This window comes from Papio anubis, chromosome 1 (genome assembly GCF_008728515.1).
Source record: "Papio anubis isolate 15944 chromosome 1, Panubis1.0, whole genome shotgun sequence".
Classification (NCBI taxonomy): Eukaryota; Metazoa; Chordata; class Mammalia; order Primates; family Cercopithecidae; genus Papio; species Papio anubis.
Genome location: NC_044976.1, coordinates 106,371,558 through 106,389,747, shown reverse-complemented (window position 1 = coordinate 106,389,747; position 18,190 = coordinate 106,371,558). Strand labels below are relative to the sequence as shown.

Below are 18,190 nucleotides of genomic sequence, written 5' to 3'. Positions count from 1 at the left end.
TCTACTAAAAATACAAAAATTAGCCAGGCATGTGCCTGTAATCCCAGCTACTGGGGAAGCTGAGGCAGGAGAAATCACTTGAACCCGGAGGTGGAGGTCGCAGTGAGCTGAGATTGCGCCACTGAACTCCAGCCCCGGCGACAGAGTGAGATTCCGTCTCAAAAAAAAAAAAAAAAAAAAAAATTGTTTTTCTGACTTTCCTGGTGGTAGGTAGATCTTAATGTCTTTGTAAATTCAAGAGTTGGAAGAATAATAAGAAAAAAAAAATCAGTAAGGATTGGAGTGACAATACACATGGAGCAGGCAATGAATTGATGTGGCTTTCAGATCCTTTACTTCACAGTTTTTTGGTACATTCGGCCTGATGTGGAACATCCTATGACATAGGACATAATTTTGAACGTGGCAAGGGACCTAGTATGTGATATCCATAATCTGTTGTGCTTGTCTTTCCTGCAGCTCAGGATGCCACTTACTCCATTTCCCGTTTTTATACAGTGTAGGGCTGAAGCCAAGATCCAAACAACACTGTGATACAACAGAGAAACAGAGGGCAGCCTGCTCATCTTGGAGGGCCCAGAAAGACCAGTGAGACACACACAAAAAAAGCAGGGCCAGGCACGGTGGCTCACGCCTGTAATCCCAGCATTTTGGGAGGACGAGGTGGGCGAATCACCTGAGGTCAGGAGTTTGAGACCAGCCTGGCCAACATGGAGAAACCTGTCTCTACTAAAAGTACAAAAATTAGCCAGGTATGGTGGCAGGCGTCTGTAATCCCAGCTACTCAGGAGGCCGAGGCAGGAGAATTGCTTGAATCTGGGAGGCAGAGGTTGCAGTGAGCCGAGATCGTGCCACTGCACTCCAGCCTGGGTGACAAGAGTAACACTCCGGCTCAAAAAAAAAAAAAAAAAAAAAAGCAGATCTTTTTTCATGTTGCTCTTATGCCTTGTACAGGTAATGTTGGCAAATCCTTCCTGATCTTTTCACCGCCAGAAAGGCAGGATAGAAAGGCAGACAGGGGATGGAGGGAGAGCAAGAGGGTTAACATAGTTTATTCATTTATTTACTCACCAAACTAATATTTATTTTTTGTTATGTGACAGGCACCAAGGTTGGTTCTGGGAATTTGAAGATGAATGAGTTACCACCCCTGCCTTCAAGGTGTTTCAGTCTAGCAGGGAGAACGATGTTTAAACCAGTAATTAAGCTTGATAAGGCAATTATTTTAATGGTGAGCCACAGCTCTAAACAGAAGCACAGATGTGGAGACACAAGCTCATCCTTTCATCGAGTTCCCTAATAAAGAGCAATATGCTTAACTCTGTTGATCTCTAGCTTCTTCATTAAAATGGGTGGGAGAGCATCTTCTCACTCGCAGACAGTGCGTGTAAAGTGCCCAGGAGAGTGCTTCACACATAGTGGGCATTCAGCAAATGATAGAGGGTGGATGTGCTACAGGGGCTATGAAGGACTCAAGGGCAGTAGGACCACAGGACGGGTCCTGAAGTCCACGTCAGATACGCAAGAAAGGCCCTCTTGCATGCCACAAGAACACTAGGTACTAGGATTAGCGAGGAGTTGCCACTGACGAGTTGGTCTCTATTTCCCAACTTGCCTTCACTAGGTGGGACATTTCCTTTAAGACTGCAAAGGGAGGCCAGTGCGATGGCTCACACCTGTAATCCCTGCACTTTTGGAGACCGAGGTGGGCGGATCACTTGAGGTCAGGAGTTCGAGACCAGCCTGGCCACATGGTGAAACCCCGTCTCTACTAAAAATACAAAAATTGGCTGGGTGTGATGGTGCATGTCTGTAGTCCTAGCTACTCAGGAGGCTGAGGCAGGAGAATCACTTGAACCCAGGAGGTGGAGGTTGCAGTGAGCCGAGATCGCACCACTGTACTCCAGCCTGGGTGACAGAGCCCTGTTACCTGCACTGGACCCCACTCTCTCTCCCTTGTCCTCCCCAGCTTCTGCCTCCTGCTCTTACCTACTGCTCTGATGACCAGCCAGGGCAGACCTGGAGGCCAAGGTCAGTGGTTTGTTGGGACAAGGGCTGGGCCCCAAAAGGTCCCACAAAAATTAGCCAGGTGTGGCAGCATGCCTGTAGTCCCAGCTATTCAGGAGGCTGAGGCAGGAGAATAGCTTGAACCCGGGAAGTGGATGTTGAAGTGAATCGAGATCTACTGCACTCCAGCCTAGGTGACGGAGTAAGACTCTGTCTCCAAAAAAAAAAAAAAAAAAAAAAAAGTAAAGGGAAAAGACTGCAATTTTTTCCTTTAGTAAGGATAACTCAGGTGAGAAGCCCATTGCATTTTTATTGCACCAATTTCTGACACTTAAATGTCTTCCACATGAGTCACCTATTGGCACTTAGCTCCTTGTTTACGTGAAGAATCCCGTGTCTCCACTAACCTCCTTTTCTTCTAGGCCTTCCATATATTTTCCTGTTGCCCTTCTATCAGCTCTGTGGTTTACTATATTTGAGAAGCATTATGTTTTAAAGTCATATATTATATTATATATAGAGAAGTGAAATAGAATATTTGGTCATTGTTGCCACTTGTGAATGAAAAGTGGCTACTATTGGGTAATATTTACTGGGCTCTTATTATCAGGCACCACACATTCTATGCATTGTATCAGTGCTTCTTAGGTTTTGATGGAGATACAGGGGATATGGAGATCTTAAAATTCAGGTTCTGGTTCATTCAGTATGAGAGTAGCGGCCAAATGGCTACAGTGCTGACAAGTTCAAGGTGATGCCACTGTCCACAGGCTGCATTTTGAATAGCAAGACCTTGTATCATTTGATCCTGACAACAACCCTATTAGTTAGAAATTACTTCTTATGGCCAGACGTGGTGGCTCACGCCTGTAATCCCAGCATTTTGGGAGGCCGAGGTGGGCAGATCACCAGGTCAGGAGATTGAGACCATTCTGGCTAACATGGTGAAACCCCATCTCTACTAAAAAAAAAAAAAAAAAAAAAAAAAAAAAAATTAGCCAGGCGTGGTGGGGGGCGCTTGTAGTCCCAGCTACTCAGGAGGCTGAGGCAGGAGAATGGTGTGGAGGCAGGAGAATGGTGTGAACCCAGGAGGTGGAGCTTGCAGTGAGCCGGGATAGCACCACTGCACTCCAGCCTGGGCGACAGAGCGAGACTCTTTCTCAGGGAAAAAAAAAAAATTCTTATTTCATATCTATGGAAACTGAAGGGTAGAGAATTTATCCAAGGTCATGTTGCTAGAAAGCAGTACAGCTCCAGCTCTAAATTCAGATTTGCGTCCTGGGATAGTGTATATAATCTGGATTTTGGAAATATTCTCCAATATCCAAAGGTGATCTGATGCTACCTGAATCAAAATTCATAGTTTTAGTTTACATTTCGTCCCAATTAATGAAATTTCTTTCTAATTTCTCATTATGAAAGACTCTGTTAAATGGTGATTCAGATGTGTTGGATTTTGCTTCTAAAGGTATGTAGAGTTTAGTATGATTTACTTGCCAAACTTATGGCCTAGGAAACGACGTGCTATTGATGGAATCCGCACTGAACACAAGAGGAAATTGCTAGGGAAGGATGCGTGTGAGGAAAGGAAATCCTCAGGCTGATTTATTGTTCAGCGCTGAGTGTACACAGTGTGCTATCCTTGTCACAGCCAAGTGAAAAAGGACGCAATCCCTGTCCTGAACAGATCATTCTTTTAAAAATAATATTTTGGCCCGCTTACAAAGTATGGTTCGTAATAGAAAATTTGGGCTACAGAAATATAATTAAATTATCCAAAATCCCATCTTTTTTTTTTTTGAGACGGCGTCTGGCTCTGTCGTCCAGGCTGGAGTGCAGTGGCTCCATCTCAGCTCACTGCAACCTCCGCCTCACGGGTTCAAGCGATTCTCCTGCCTCAGGCTCCCGAGTAGCTGGGACTACAGGCGCGTGCCACTACGCCCGGCTAATTTTTTGTATTTTTAGTAGAGACAGGTTTTCAGCGTGTTAACCAGGATGATCTTGATCTCCTGACCTCGTGATCTCCCCGCATTGGCCTTCTAAAGTGCAGGGATTACAGGCGTGAGCTACTGCGCCCGGCCTATTTTCTAATTTTAAGTGAATGCATCTCAAAAGGGTGACGAAGGACCACATTCATATCGAACAGCAAGAATTCAATGTGGCAATATCTTGCCACAAATAATTTAAACATTAATTGTGGGTTTGAGGGGCAGTGTGCAGTGGGAGTAAAAGGGGTACGGTTTAGAGTCTCCAAAAGATTTACTTAAGAAACACGAATGCACTGCTTGTGAACTGCGCAAAAGTTCTCGGGGTCTACTTCCAACTTTCACTAAGGATCCCAGAACTGCCCGGCAGGAGCTGCCCTGGGCGTTTTGCTCTCAAACCCGGCCGCCGGTCGCCGACGCATGCGCAGTTTAGCACCGTGGCACAGGCCTTTCTCAGGCAGGTTTTGTGGGGTCAGCAAAAGAGCCAGAACTGCAACGGCGAACGGTTCCGAGCCTGACAGGGGAGGGGGAAACCAGCTCCAAGTGAAAATCACCTCGCGAGGAAATAGGCTCAGGGATGGGGGCGGTTTCTGCAGGCGTCTCCACACACGCACTCTCACTCACTTTTAGGGTGCCAAAACACCACCAGGGGCAACTAGGAGGAATAGGTTGAGGAATCAGCTATAGAGAATGGAGGGGATAGAGCTGCAAGGGGCGAGGGGGCGACGATCTCTAAAACTTTCAGCGCCGTGCTCTACTGATGCTTTGGGCACTTTTTTCATTTCTCTGGGGAGTCTGGGTGGACCAATTAATCCGTCGCTCCTTTGAGCATTTGTTTTATAGGGGTTCCTGGGGGACCCCATCGTATTCCAGTATTCAGCCACACTCCCCTCAAAGCCGGGAAACCGCCCCGAGAGAAGCCCCAGGACGCCGGGGGTTGCGTGAGCCCCGTGAAGCTGCAGGCGGGGGCGCGGGATCCCCTTTGTGGCCGCCGCCCCCCTCCGCCGGCCCCTCCCCCGCGCCCCGCCCTCGGCCACCGACCCCAGCCCCGGCAGCCGGCGCACTCCCACCCGCGCCTCTGGGGACTCGCGGACCGCAGCGAGACCGGCCGGCGCGCTGGGCATGCTCAGTGGCGGGCCGGGCGCTGGAGTCGGAAGCCTGTGCGCGGCAGCGGCCGCCGAGCCGGCCGGGGCGCACGGAGAGCGCGCGGGACTCGCTGCAGCGGCGGCCGGGTCGCGGCGCACCCGGGCCGGGACCAGAGCCGAGCCCAGCGCGGCGCCCGCGACCCGCCGGCCGCGGCGCCTGCTCCCTCGATCCCGCTTGGGGAAAGGGCAGGCGGCTGTTGGCGTCGGCGGGGCGCGGAGGAACCGCGGCGGCGGCGGCCGCATCCTCGCCGCCAGCCCCGGCCCGGCCGCGTCCCAGAGCCGTCGGGCATGGAGCCGTGGAAGCAGTGTGCGCAGTGGCTCATCCATTGCAAGGTGCTGCCCGCCAACCACCGAGTGACCTGGGACTCGGCGCAGGTATTCGACCTGGCGCAGACCCTCCGTGATGGAGTCCTGCTCTGCCAGCTGCTTAACAACCTCCGGGCGCACTCCATCAACCTGAAGGAGATCAACCTGAGGCCGCAGATGTCCCAGGTGAGGAGGCCGGCGCGGGCGCCCCGCCTCCAGCCGGCAGCTCCCATTAATCATGCGGCTAATTTCTTTGTGTAAATGCAAACGTCTAGGTGCGCTGAGCTTGCTCTGCCTCCCAGCCTTCTGCTTTGGGACCACTTCGGCACCACTTTGGCTTTTCCTACCTTGGCTTGAAATGGTTTAGCTCCTCAAGCTGAATGCGAAAGCCTTGCGTCCGGAGATGGTGTGAGGATTTCGTAAAGGCTTTCTGTGAGGCGGGAAAGAAATAAGTTGTCTTAGGGTGCCCTTCACCTACTCTGCGTGTGTGTGGCGCGACAAAGATTTGATCAAGCTCTTCTATAATAACGAAGGGGAGGTGATGGGGTAATTTGCTTTTAGTCTTTTCTTTTGCTTTGCGTCTTGTACTCATGTTTTCTTGAAAGAGGAACCATGACATAAATGAGGACTCGAGGAAGTGAAGGGCGTTTGGTCCCGTTATCTGTCCAGGAGTGACGCTGGTTAAAGGGAAGAACAGGGAGCAGAACCCAGAGGCCGCCCCCAGGACCCCTGAGCTGGTGGCCAGCCGGGAAGCTCCGGTTTACAGCTCTTCCTAAACCATGTGAGAAGGAGCGAGTCCAGCCTCTCTCAGCAGCGACAGGAAATGAGAAGTTTCACTAGAGATTCCGCTTTCCTTCCTGCAGTGCGCTGCTCAGGTGCTGTGGTGCCGGTCGGCTCCTGGGACTGGCGCTGCCTCTTTGAGGGGTAAGCCAGGCACCTCTGGAAAGTTGGGTGCACCCTAGAGTCAGCTCAAAAGTCACAGTTCAGTGGAAAAGTAGTTTATTTTTCCTGTCGGAAAATTTTTGTACAGAAGGATGTTAAACTTGGTTCACAGCCTCTTTCTCTTTCAGAATGTTAAAACAAAAAAACCAAACCGCTTTCAACTTAAAAGGGAGAGGACAGAGCCCTCTCCATGACACATTTCAGCACTAATCCTCTATGACGCAGAGCCTCAGCTACTTAGCAACCAGAGCAGTGCCTTTTAAGAAGGAACGGACTTTATATGATTTAATAAGTATGTATTTAAAGTTAGAGCACACACAGTCATCTCTGATTCTTGGTGTCAGTGTTTCATCAGGGTCTCTGCACTTCAGATTCTGCATTCCTTGTCTGTTTGCCTTCAACCTGCTGCTGGGCAGTCCCTAAGAAAGAACAAGCATGGAAGTAGGGAGAGCCATATGTATTTAAAAGTGAGATAAATTATTTTATACCCCCGTAAACCTCCATGGTGATTGCTACCTCTCGGTACCCCTTCAGAGTTGTCTCAACTCTGGATATTCCTTTGAGGGGTTTAGCAGACTTTTCTATTATGGTGGGAGCTGCAATCAGTTAGCTACTCTTACACATTCCCATTTTCCACTTGGCCTGTAGCCTCAGGAGGCAGCGTGGGTCAGGATGCCTTGGCCCACCAAGCAGGGAATACAGTACTGTGCACATTTCCTGGAACTTGTTTCCCGGAACTCTCAGCAGTTGCTCTCAATAATCACGTTTTCTGGACAGCTGAAGAGCCCTTTTTAAACCTTGAAGCCTTTATTTTAATGCTAACAATGGATGAGAATTGTTTTGAATGTGTTTCGCTCTTCTCCTCTTATAGTATGTTATATGCATTTTAATCTTTCTGATGACCAAAGGTTGTCATTACAAGCATCATTAATGAAAATCGAGAACATACAATGCTCTAAGGGTTCTGTTCCCTACTGGGGGTAGGTAGCACAATGAGCAAACCAGGATACTTGCCCTAAAGGAATTATTACACTATGCCATCAGATGATAAATCACTGGGTTATAATAAGGTAAGTAGGACAGCTGATGACCTTCTTTGTGCCGTTGCACTTTTGATTTCTTAAGTTTGTTCAACCCTGAGGTTTCTGGTTCCAAATTAAGTACAGTTTGTCCTGTAATGTCCTATGAGAGGGTACTTCCCTCAAATGTGAATCCTAGAATGCTAGTACCTGAACCTGGTGATGTCTGTTTTTGCTTTCCTCTTGGTTCTTGGCCTCATTGCAGAGAGGCAAGGCTGCTGAACAAGTGGATGCTAGGCAGATGAGTTTGTATCATGCAGGTTCTCATTAAATCCTTAAATGAGATTTATGAAATGATTTTATGAAACAACTTGACATATTTAACATGCTTATAGTGCCTAGCACAGGTACTTAATATGTACTTAATAAATATTTACTATTAGCAAAATTATGTAAAACATTTTTTCTGCTATTGTTATACTAAGAGTGATAGATTTCAATAGAAATTTTAAAAGAATTGTAGAGGCCTACCGGTTCCTTTGGGCTGATATCCCTAAACATTTTGCCTCTAACTACTCATAGCTTTCTTGGGACAGGTTCTAGCTGTAGTGAATAAGCTATTAACCTGGTACAACCCTGTCATGTCCCAGGAGAATGTATTCCCCTGGCATTAGAGATGTCATTACTAGTAGTTGTGGCTTTTTGGTGTGTCTGAGAGTCATTCTGTCTACTTGACTTAGGTTCTGTTGAAGATATTAATTTGAAATAGACTATTTTTTATAGCACATCATCTCCTAAGCTGAGAAATAACTGGAAGCTGTCACTTCAGACTTTTGTGACATATTGAGACTGTAAAGAGCAGATGTTGACAGAGGAAATTTTAATTTATTGATGTTTTGTTTGTAGGCTGTTTAGCTTTCCTGAAAGAGGCTATAAAATGACCAGGCTTTTAAAATGAGTGTTTATTCCAGTGAATGGGATGCCTTTCTATTATTTGTTAGCCTTCTGCCTTGTTTGCATTTAAAAAAATAAATAACTGCAAATAATGACTACTCAATTATAGGTCTGATTCTTGGAATTCTTAACAAGTTAGTTGATTATCTTTCAAAATAAAAGCATGGATGGGATCCCAGTTTTCTTATTTATTGTTCTTTCTGGCTGTGGACATCAGTTTGTTTTTGATCTTGCCATCCTGGTAAGAGGATGATCTTCAGTTCAAAAATAAGAATTTGTTTTCATGCTGATTTAGCTTTTGTTTTTATTTATGATGGGTTAAAAAGGTAAACATTAATCACATTTAGTTATACATTTAACATGTTCTTCTTATTATAGAATACAGTTAAGTAAAATGCAGTTGGCCAGTAAATATCTAAGAAATTTGGTGTCTGAATACGTTAGATTTTAGTGTCTATATTTGAGATTTATTTTTCATCCCAAACAGTATTCTAGCCAGGACACAAAGCACGTGAATGATTCCGGAAGAGAAGAGCCTACTGGTGATAGCTGTACTGGGTGGGCGGCACATGCTGGGGTTGGGGCAGGGTCGGAGGTATGCCTGTGGAAGAGCATGAGTTATTGGCTTGATGTCACTTTTAGTGTTTAAGAAGATCTTCATGAATGCCTATAACCACCCCTAGATCTATCATGAATGAGAGTACCTTAGTCTTAGTTTGAAACTTAAAATTTTGCTTTATACTATGCTTTATGGTAGGGGTAATACATTCAGTGAGTTTACTGGCCACTGTGGACAGTATATGTAAACTTTGAATTGTCTAAATGAATAATTCAGACTTCAAGGATTCCTTCAATGAATATTTACTTGTTCCTACTATGTTCCAGGGACTGTTTTAGACACTGTCTTGGACAAACTCAACAAAGTCCCTGCCCTAAAGGGATTTGGATTTTAGTAGAGTTGAACCATAAATAAATGACTATATAATGTATTTATATATTTATATTTTTATATATAATTATATATATATTTGTATATAATGTGCTATGAACCCATTTAAAGCTGAGTTAGCTAGAAAGAAATATAATACAATTTTATAGAAGGTAGTCAAGAGAGTCCTCTCTGAGGGAGTGACAATTAGGTGGGACGCGAAGTGAGTGAGGGAACACGGGAATGTCAATGTTTGGAAAAAAGAATATTCCTGGCGGAGGGAATACCAAATGCAAAGCTCCCGAGGTCATTAAATGGCAGGCATACTGGAGGAACAGCAGGGTCAGTATGGCTGGAGGAGAGTGAGTGAGGGAAAGAGTGGGAAACATGAAGTCAGAGGGAAAATGGAAGCTCGATTTTTAGGACTTGTCGGCCACTTTAAGGACTTTGGATTTCACTTTGAGTGAAATGAGAGGTCAACAGAGGGTTGAGCAGAGGAGTGACATGGCCTGGTTTACCTTTTCTTTTCTTTTTTTTTTTTTTTTTTGAGATGGAGTCTTACCGTGTAGCCCAGGTTGGAGTGCAGTGGCCCGATCTCAGCTCACTGCAGCCTCTGCCTCCCAGGCTCAAGTGTTTCTCATTCCTGAGCCTCCCGAGTAGCTGGGACTACAGGCACGTGCCACTACTCCTGGCTACTTTTTTGTATTTTAGTAGAGAGGGGGTTTCACTGTGTTGCCCGGAGTGGTCTCCAACTTCTGAGCTCAGTCAGTCCACCTGCCTTGGCCTCCCAAAGTGTTAGGATTACAGGTGTGAGCTGCTGCACCCAGCCCTGATTTACCTTTCCTACAGTTACTTTGGCTACCACATTGAGAGCAGACTGGAGAGCAGCAAGGATAGAAGTGGCCAGGCTAATACATCATTCAGACAAGAGATAATGGCAACTCTTACCAGAGCAATAGCAGGGCAGATGGTGGGAAGAGTAGGCTCTGAATATATTCCGAAGGTGGAGCCAGCAGGGATTTATTGATGGACTAGATTAGGGATGTGAGAAGAGAGGAGTCAAGTTTGTCTCCAGAATTTTTGACCTGAGAAACTGGATGATGAAGTTCCCATTCACTGAGATGGAGAAGACTAGAGGAAGTATGGTGTTGGGGTGTACGTGGGGAGATGGGAAGGAATATCTGGAGCTAGTTATGATTGAAATGCCTAGTAGACATCTAGATGGATATGCCTAGCAAGGAGTTGGAGATGTAGGTGTAAAGTTTGGAGTCATCAAGGTGAAGATGGTATTTAAAATCATGAGACTGGGTGATACCATGCAGGAAGTAGTGAAGAAAGAAGAAAAAGTCTGAGTGAGCCATTGGAGCATGCCTGTTCTTGAGGGTTGAGAGATGGGGAGAACCTGTGAAGGAGTTAAGAGGCAGTGGCCATGAGGTAGGAGGGAAACCAAGTGAACAGAGTATTTCTGGGAGGAGTGATGACATGTCAAATGCTGCTGATCAAGTGAAATAAGGACTGAGGATAGAAGATTTAAACAATGTAAGGTTCCTTGGTGACCTTGACAAAACCAGATTTGGTGATATGGTAGGCAAACACCTGATAATAAGAGAGGGTTGAGACAGCAATGTAGACATCTCTTTAGGGAGTAATTTTGCTGTAAAGAGAACATGAAAATGGGGTAGTGGCTACTAGGGGAAAAGAAATCAAGATATGGGTTAATTAATTAATTTATTTTAGAGACAGAGTCTTGCTCTGTCACCCAGGCTGGAGTGCAGTGGTGAGATCTGCCTCCTGGGTTCAACCAGTTCTCCTGCCTTAGCCTCCCAGGTAGCTAGGATTACAGGTGTGTGCCACCATGCCTGGCTAATTTTTATATTTTTAATAGAGATGGGGTTTTACCATGTTGGCCAGTCTGGTCTTGAACTCCTGACCTCAGGTCATCAGGCCGTCTTGGCCTCCCAAAAGTGCTGGGATTACAGCTGTAAGCCACTGTGTCCAGCCTAGATATAGTTTATTTTCTTATTACACAATTCTTATTTTATACCTATTAAAAGAGCTCCTTTAGATGGACAGATTTTCTCATATGGTACTCTTGTGTATATGTGTATGTATGTGAAAAGATACCTCTGTATATGAAGAATGAGAACATATGGGCACAGGGAGGGGAACATCACACACCGAGGCCTGTCGGGGGTTGGGGGGCAAGGGGAAGGATAGCATTAGGAGAAATACATAACGGAGATGACAGGTTGGTGGGTGCAGCAAACCACCATGGCACATGTATACCTATGTAACAAACCCGCACGCACTGCACATGTATTCCAGAACTTAAAGTATAATAATAAAGAAAATATAAGTAAAATTTAAAGTGTTTTAAAATCTTCTTTTTGTTCAGATTGTGACTATTCTGAATACCACTGGAACTTAGAGTCATTGATTGCCATGTGTTTTCATAGTGTTGCCCTTTGAACACCTAGTATTGGTGATGCAGCATTTCTAAAATGATTAATCACTATTGCCTGTGAGATTTCCTTCTAAATTGAGTTTTGATGCTGCTGTTATTATTTTAAATAAAGGGTTAAATAGTTTCCGCTATACACAACCATACATTGTTTTAAACAACTATGATTATTAGTTTTAGCATTGAGGTATGCATTCCAAATACATGTCTACACACTCCCTCTTCCCATACAAGGTGGTGTGACTTACAGATTTTGGGGTTATACAAAAGGGAAGGAGGAAGAACTGTTATTTTCCAAGAAGAATGGTGTGCCTAGTAACATTTTTAGTTAGTTCGTTCAGAATAATGTCATTCCTTAGTCTTCTCAGAAGTCAGTAACCTCTTTGCCATTTGTTAGGTTATTTTCTTGCATAATCTGCCAGCATAATTTTAAACTCAACACCAATCAGGATCTTTTCATGTAAAGTAGTTACGGCATCTTTAGGCATCTTAAGCACTTGTTCTGTCTGCACGATGGTTAGCTTAACCTAGGTTCTCTAGAAAACAGAGCCTGGGGTAAGGCACTGAAGTACTGAAACCCTCTTGGTGAGGTACAATTCCATGGCTTGCCAGAGTGAGGAAATGAGACGGTGTCTTTTTTTTTTTTTTTAAGATAGAGAAAATTATATCATGTTTGCAATACAAATGGAGTTGATCTAGTATAGATCACCACATATTTTCTAATTTTCAAATACAGTGGATTGTTTTTATTATTCTTGAATCCTCTGTGGCAATTGACGTTAGTGATCATCCCCTTCTCCTAAAACTCTCTCTTCCCTTTACTCTCACCACACCATACTCTCCTGGTTCTCTTGTACCTCTTATTATTCCTTCTCAGTTTTTGTTTGTTTGTTTGCTAGCTTCTCTTTATTGAAAAATGTCTTAAACATTTTAGAGTTTTCTCTTTAGTTGTGTTTTCATTTCATATTCGCCTCCCTGTAGCATCTCATGACATCTGCGGTAGTACCTACCTTGCTGAATCCCAAATTCATACTGACAGCCTCAGTCTGCCTGTTTTACACCTCTGCCTCTATAGTTACAGTTGCTCCATAGGTATGAAGTCTGATCATTGTAGAAAGTTCACTCCCAATAGAGAGGGGTGGATTCAGTGGGATGAAAGTAGGTGTGAGCAGGACTGGTACTGAAGTCATTCAACAGAAGATGAGGCCAGAGAAAGGAGGTGAATAGAGGGATTATGAGGAACAAAAAAGATTAAAGTGATAATTATGAGTTGGGATGGATGGGACTTTGCAACCTTTTAGATACAGGGAAAGACTGGAAAGTATCTAGGCTGAGACCCAGGTTTCAGTATCAGGTGACAGGAGTGTCATAAAGAAGGGGCACATTTTAGTGAGAAAGGGAGCACATTCTGTCTTGGACTCTGAGTTGGAAGTTATTACCAGTTACCCTCTCTCTTCTCAGTTTCATGCATCCCACTCTCTTAATACCCCTTTCTTTCGGGTTTATTCTACTAATACCTAAAACCCAACAATCCTTTGAACTCATTGCTTCTACCACCTCTTAACTGCCTGCTTCAGTTTTCATTTTCTTCCTACGTAGCTTAAATGCTATAGCCATTATAATTCCCTGATTTCCCTTGATTTGTCCTGCTTGTTTGGATAAACAAAACCCTGGTTAAATTCAACTTATTGAATTACTTATTTCCTGCTTTCAACTGAGCTGCTGAATGTAATGGAGGAAAACCCGCATTACACTTTAAGTTCACGATCCCTAACCTCAAGTGGGCATCTTGGGCCATCCAGTCATCTGATTACATTTCTCTAATGCTCTCAAATGGTCTAGAACTACTGGCAGTCCCTGAAATGCTTTTAGGGGTCCCACAATTTCAAAACTCTGTTTATAGTTTTATTGATAATTTAATAATAATAGATTATTTCCCCTCATTCTCATTTTGTAATGTGTGTATAGAGGAGTTTTCCAAAGGCTGTGTGATAGTGCCCATGCCGTTGCTGTGGTTGACTGTAGAATATATGCTTGTGTATGTTTCAAAGGCTTATCAGTTTAGAATTCTAATAAGTTAAACATTAATAGCTATGAAACCTCAAACAAAAGCTGCTGAGGATTCTCAATCACGTTTTAAGAGTGGAAAGGGGTCCTGAGGAAAAAAAAGTTTGAGAACTGCCTGAGACCATTTACTTTTTGACTCTCCCAGGTCATTCTGTAGTACCTTTTTTTCTTTCCTTAAACCTTCATCACCCATTTCTCCCTTCTTTCTCTCAACTTGTAACCTTACTTCCTATTCCACTGAGAAAAAACAAAATTGGAGGAGAGCTTCCTCAGGCTCCCACCTTCCTGCATCTGTGCTCGTAGTTGATGCCTTCTCTCCTGCACTATGAGTTAGTTAACAGTGCTCCTGGCCAAGGCAAGTTTCTCCTTCACTGTTACCCCGATGCTCTTCTGCATCATCACTTCTCTCTTGGATCTTTCCCATTTGCATGCATGTATACCATTCTCTCCTTCATTTGATGTAAGATATATTTTCAAGGTAGAGATAGAAACATGTGGATGAACATTGAGTGTGATGGAAAGTGACTAAGGATGCCTAGGGTTTGAACTGAGCTACTGGGGCAGGTGATCAGACAACCTCCTTATAACTTTAGTGGTTCCTGATGGACCATGGGATAAAATCCAGCCTCCTTAGTATGCAAGAGCTCATGGTCTTGTCCTGCTTCATCTCTCAAACCTCTTCTCCACTCTGTACTCCTGACCTTTTTGCAGTTTCTTGAAAACACTATGCTGTTAAATGTCTCTGTGCTATTGCATATACCTTTTTCTGTACTTGAAGTTCCTTTTTCATTTGTCTACTTGAAAATTCAGTTCAAGAGTCATCTTTGTATTGTCTTCCCTGACTTTTCTCCCAGGTGTGGCTGAGCACGTGCTGCCTTCTGCCACAGTGTCTGGTGGAATGCAGCATTTCTTGCTGTTTTGCAGTTTTTTTTTTTCTTATCTGTCTCCCTTCCAGGCTTTGACTTGATTGAGGATGCCATAGGCTAATTCCTTTATATACAGCAGTAGAAATGGACACAGGGAGTCATACTTAATAGGCGTACGTAAATAGGCATAGATTAAATTCATCAATGAGATGAAAATGGTGACACTTTACTACTTTTTCAAACGTATACAAATTTAAAAAAAAAACACAGTCAGCACTGACTGTCATTAAAAACCAAAAATACTTGTTAAGTGCCATTACTAATAATAGCAGGTAACATTACTTCACCACTTACGAACTGAGTGACTCTCAGAAAGTGACTAAACCTGTCTTATCTGTCTGTTCTTTAGCTTCCTCATTGCTAAAATAGGCCAGGTAAAAGAACCTACCTCCTAGGGTTCTTGTGAGGGCTAGCTGAATTAATTAATGTGACTGACTTATAACAAGTGCCCAATAGATGTTAACTATTTTTTACTATAATGATTATCACTGCTTCTGTGGAAGCATACAAGGCAGTTACTAAAACCTTCCATGCATTGTCTCATCTAATTGTCCAACACCATGAGGCAGGCACTGTTATTTATCCCCATGTGGTGGATACTCTGAAGCTAAGAGGGATTTAGTAACTTGCACTAACAAATGGTTTGTAGTAGAGCCAAACTTAGAATTAGAACATTAAGAGTGAACTGAATTCTTGTCACAAGGCTATCGGCACATCTGAATGTGAACTGCAATGAGGACTGAAATGAATTTTTCCTCTGCATTGTATTTTGCTCTCGTGTGGGGCTCCCTTGGAGCAGTGTTCTGATTGGCCTTGTGGCTGTTGTTAATAGCACCTCCTTACTGGTCGGATATTGAGTTAAAATTTTGCCTCAGGACAGGAGAATAGTTTGAACCCGGGAGGTGGAGGTTGCAGTGAGCTAGGATCATCCCACTGCACTCCAGCCTGAGCAACAGAGTAAGACTTCATCTCAAAAAACAAAACAACAACAACAAAAAATTTGCCTCAGGATACTGAATGTATCTGGATGATTTCATACACATTTATCACACTATTCAGTATAAAATGGGTGTTAGACTTTTGACAGGTATGTAATGGGAAAAGGAAAGGAAATCAGGAAAACTAAGGAAAGTTAATGAGGGGAAGAGACAAAGTGAATGTAGCTGTTCCTTTTTGGCCTTTTAATGTTGTGCCTTGTGACAGCTGGTCTCAAGCACATGGTTTAATGCTCTATTCTGGAGTTAGGAGTGCCTACATTTCTCTGGGAAGCAGGAACACTGTTGTTTAAAATGATGTGCTTTGATATGGCATTTTTTTCTATTATAAATATATATATATTTTTTGTAAATTCACAGACAACCTATTGTTAGCTATTATTTGGAGCGTTATTTTATCGTATTTTTCATCCTCTGTTAACATAGGCCCTGCATGGTGTTAAAGCCAGTCACAAGTTGACATTCTGGTTTTCCTTAATCTTGGGCATTTAGTGGATAGAACCATCAACAGCAAAATAGTTCCTTTTGATTTCCATGTAAAATTATTTTTAAATTGTATTTTGTGCTGCTGTCTGAATGTGCTTTCAAAATCTGTGTTGCAAGAAGTGTAGTCAGCTTTCGAGTTGCTTACTTAACAGGAAGCCAGCAGCGCATGCTACTCACATAAGAGTTCTTTAAAGGGTCAATTAATATGGAATATTTAATGATACATTTGATACTCACCTTCCGTGGTTTTCAAAGTGCCCGTCTTAAAATAGATCTGTAACAGCTGGTCTGAATAAACAAGCGTCGTGCTTCCCTGTGCCTTTTCCTGGGAGCATTGGGGCAGCATGGTTTAATGGGAACACTTAAGGTCAGGAGTCAGGAGACTTGGGTTCTAGTTCCAGCTCTGTCTCTGACAGGCTGTGTGACCTTCGTGTTTCCTTCTCTTTGCCTCTGGCTTCTGTACTTATAGCAATAGCAGTGGATGCTTACATGTGCAATAATACACCAAATAGCAACTAAAATGTTTTACACATCTAGGCAGCATTATGGTTTCATGATCAGGGATCAGGCAGAATTATGGTTTCATGATCAGGGATCAGGCAGAAATGATTGAATCCCAGCGCTGGCACTTAACAACACTGCCCCTGGGAAAGTTACTTTACTTATTGAATCTGTTTTCTCATCTGATAGGCAAGAAATTGTGGAATTTCTTTGCAGGATTGTGGTGAGAATGAAAATATTTAAATGCCTGGTACATGGTAGGTACTTGGTAAGATTATTTCCTTCCTTCTCCCCACTGCCTCCCCAATCCTCATGTCTATGAGACAGGAAGAATAAGATCTTATCACTGCTCTACAGAGGAGGAAATGGAGATGTGCCCTGGCTAAAGGGCTTTTCTCAAGGTCACACAGACAGGAAGTGGTGAAGACAGGACTTCAGTCCAACTGTCCTAATTCCAAATTCGGCGAAGTGTCCCATTCCTGCTGCCAAATTCAGTGGATAGATGGCAAATTGCATGAGGAAATGACTGGAAGAGTGCTTTCAAAAAACAAGGCATGGCCTGGAAATGTAAAATGAGATTGTATTATTTTGCACTGAAAGTTGTTCTATTAAAATGAAACATCTAAAATAACAAAACCTGTTTTCTGTTATTTTATAGTCTGATTAGTTTGTGGATTATTTGCTTTTTGGTAATTTTATAGCCCCTCTACTTTCTGTTTGGTTCTGTTTTCATGGAAATTTGTGCAAGTGAAGCAGTTATTTAAATCATCACGTTGTCTGCTAAATGTTGGACTTTGCGGTAGATGCTGGGTATTCAAATGTGAATGAAACTCAATCCCTGACCCTGTGTTCCTTTTAGGCTATACAGTATGGGTTTTACTTCATATTTTCCCTTATAAAAGAGTGGATGGGAATGGAGCCATTTGTGTTAGAGTGAATGGGCATGGCTAAAGTTTGGTAGGTGGGTAATGCTTTTCTGGATACATAGTTAATTTTGCTGATGTGTACATTATGCCACTAATGTCACAAAATGAATTTTTTTATGTGAGTGCATGGCTCAAGGTATTTCTCTCTTGTCTTTCTTTTTTTTAGGTTGAATTATATATATATACACACATATATTTATTTTAAGTTCAGGGGGACATGTGCAGGTTTGTTACATAGGTAAATGTGTGTCATGGGGGTTTGTGGTGCAGATTATTTCATCACCCAGGTATTAAGCCTAGTACCCATTAGTTATTTTTCTTGATCCTTTCCCGCTTCTCACCCTGCACTGTCTGATAGGCCCCAGTGTGTGTGGTTCCCCTCTATGTGCCCATGTGATCTCATCATTTAGCTCACTTATAAGTGAGAACATGTGGCATTTGGTTTTCTGTTCCTGCATTAATTTGCTAAGGATAATGGCCTCCAGCTCTATCCATGTCTCTGCAAAAGACATGATCTCGTTCATTTTTTATGGCTGCGTAGT

The 18,190-nt window shown here is 43.5% G+C and overlaps 1 protein-coding gene across 5 annotated transcripts in view; it reads left to right on the top strand.

Moving 5' to 3' along the window:
• The first annotated feature begins 5,125 nt into the window (after positions 1-5,125).
• VAV3 (vav guanine nucleotide exchange factor 3) overlaps positions 5,126-18,190 on the top strand; it is a 395,302-nt gene continuing 382,237 nt past the window's right edge. The window contains exon 1 of one of the 5 annotated variants that reach the window (XM_031651419.1): positions 5,126-5,629. In XM_031651419.1, coding sequence (XP_031507279.1) covers positions 5,426-5,629 — 204 coding nt within the window. In that variant the 5' untranslated portion in view covers positions 5,126-5,425. The other 4 variants (XM_031651411.1, XM_031651415.1, XM_031651417.1 and 1 more) reach the window with 4 other exon arrangements.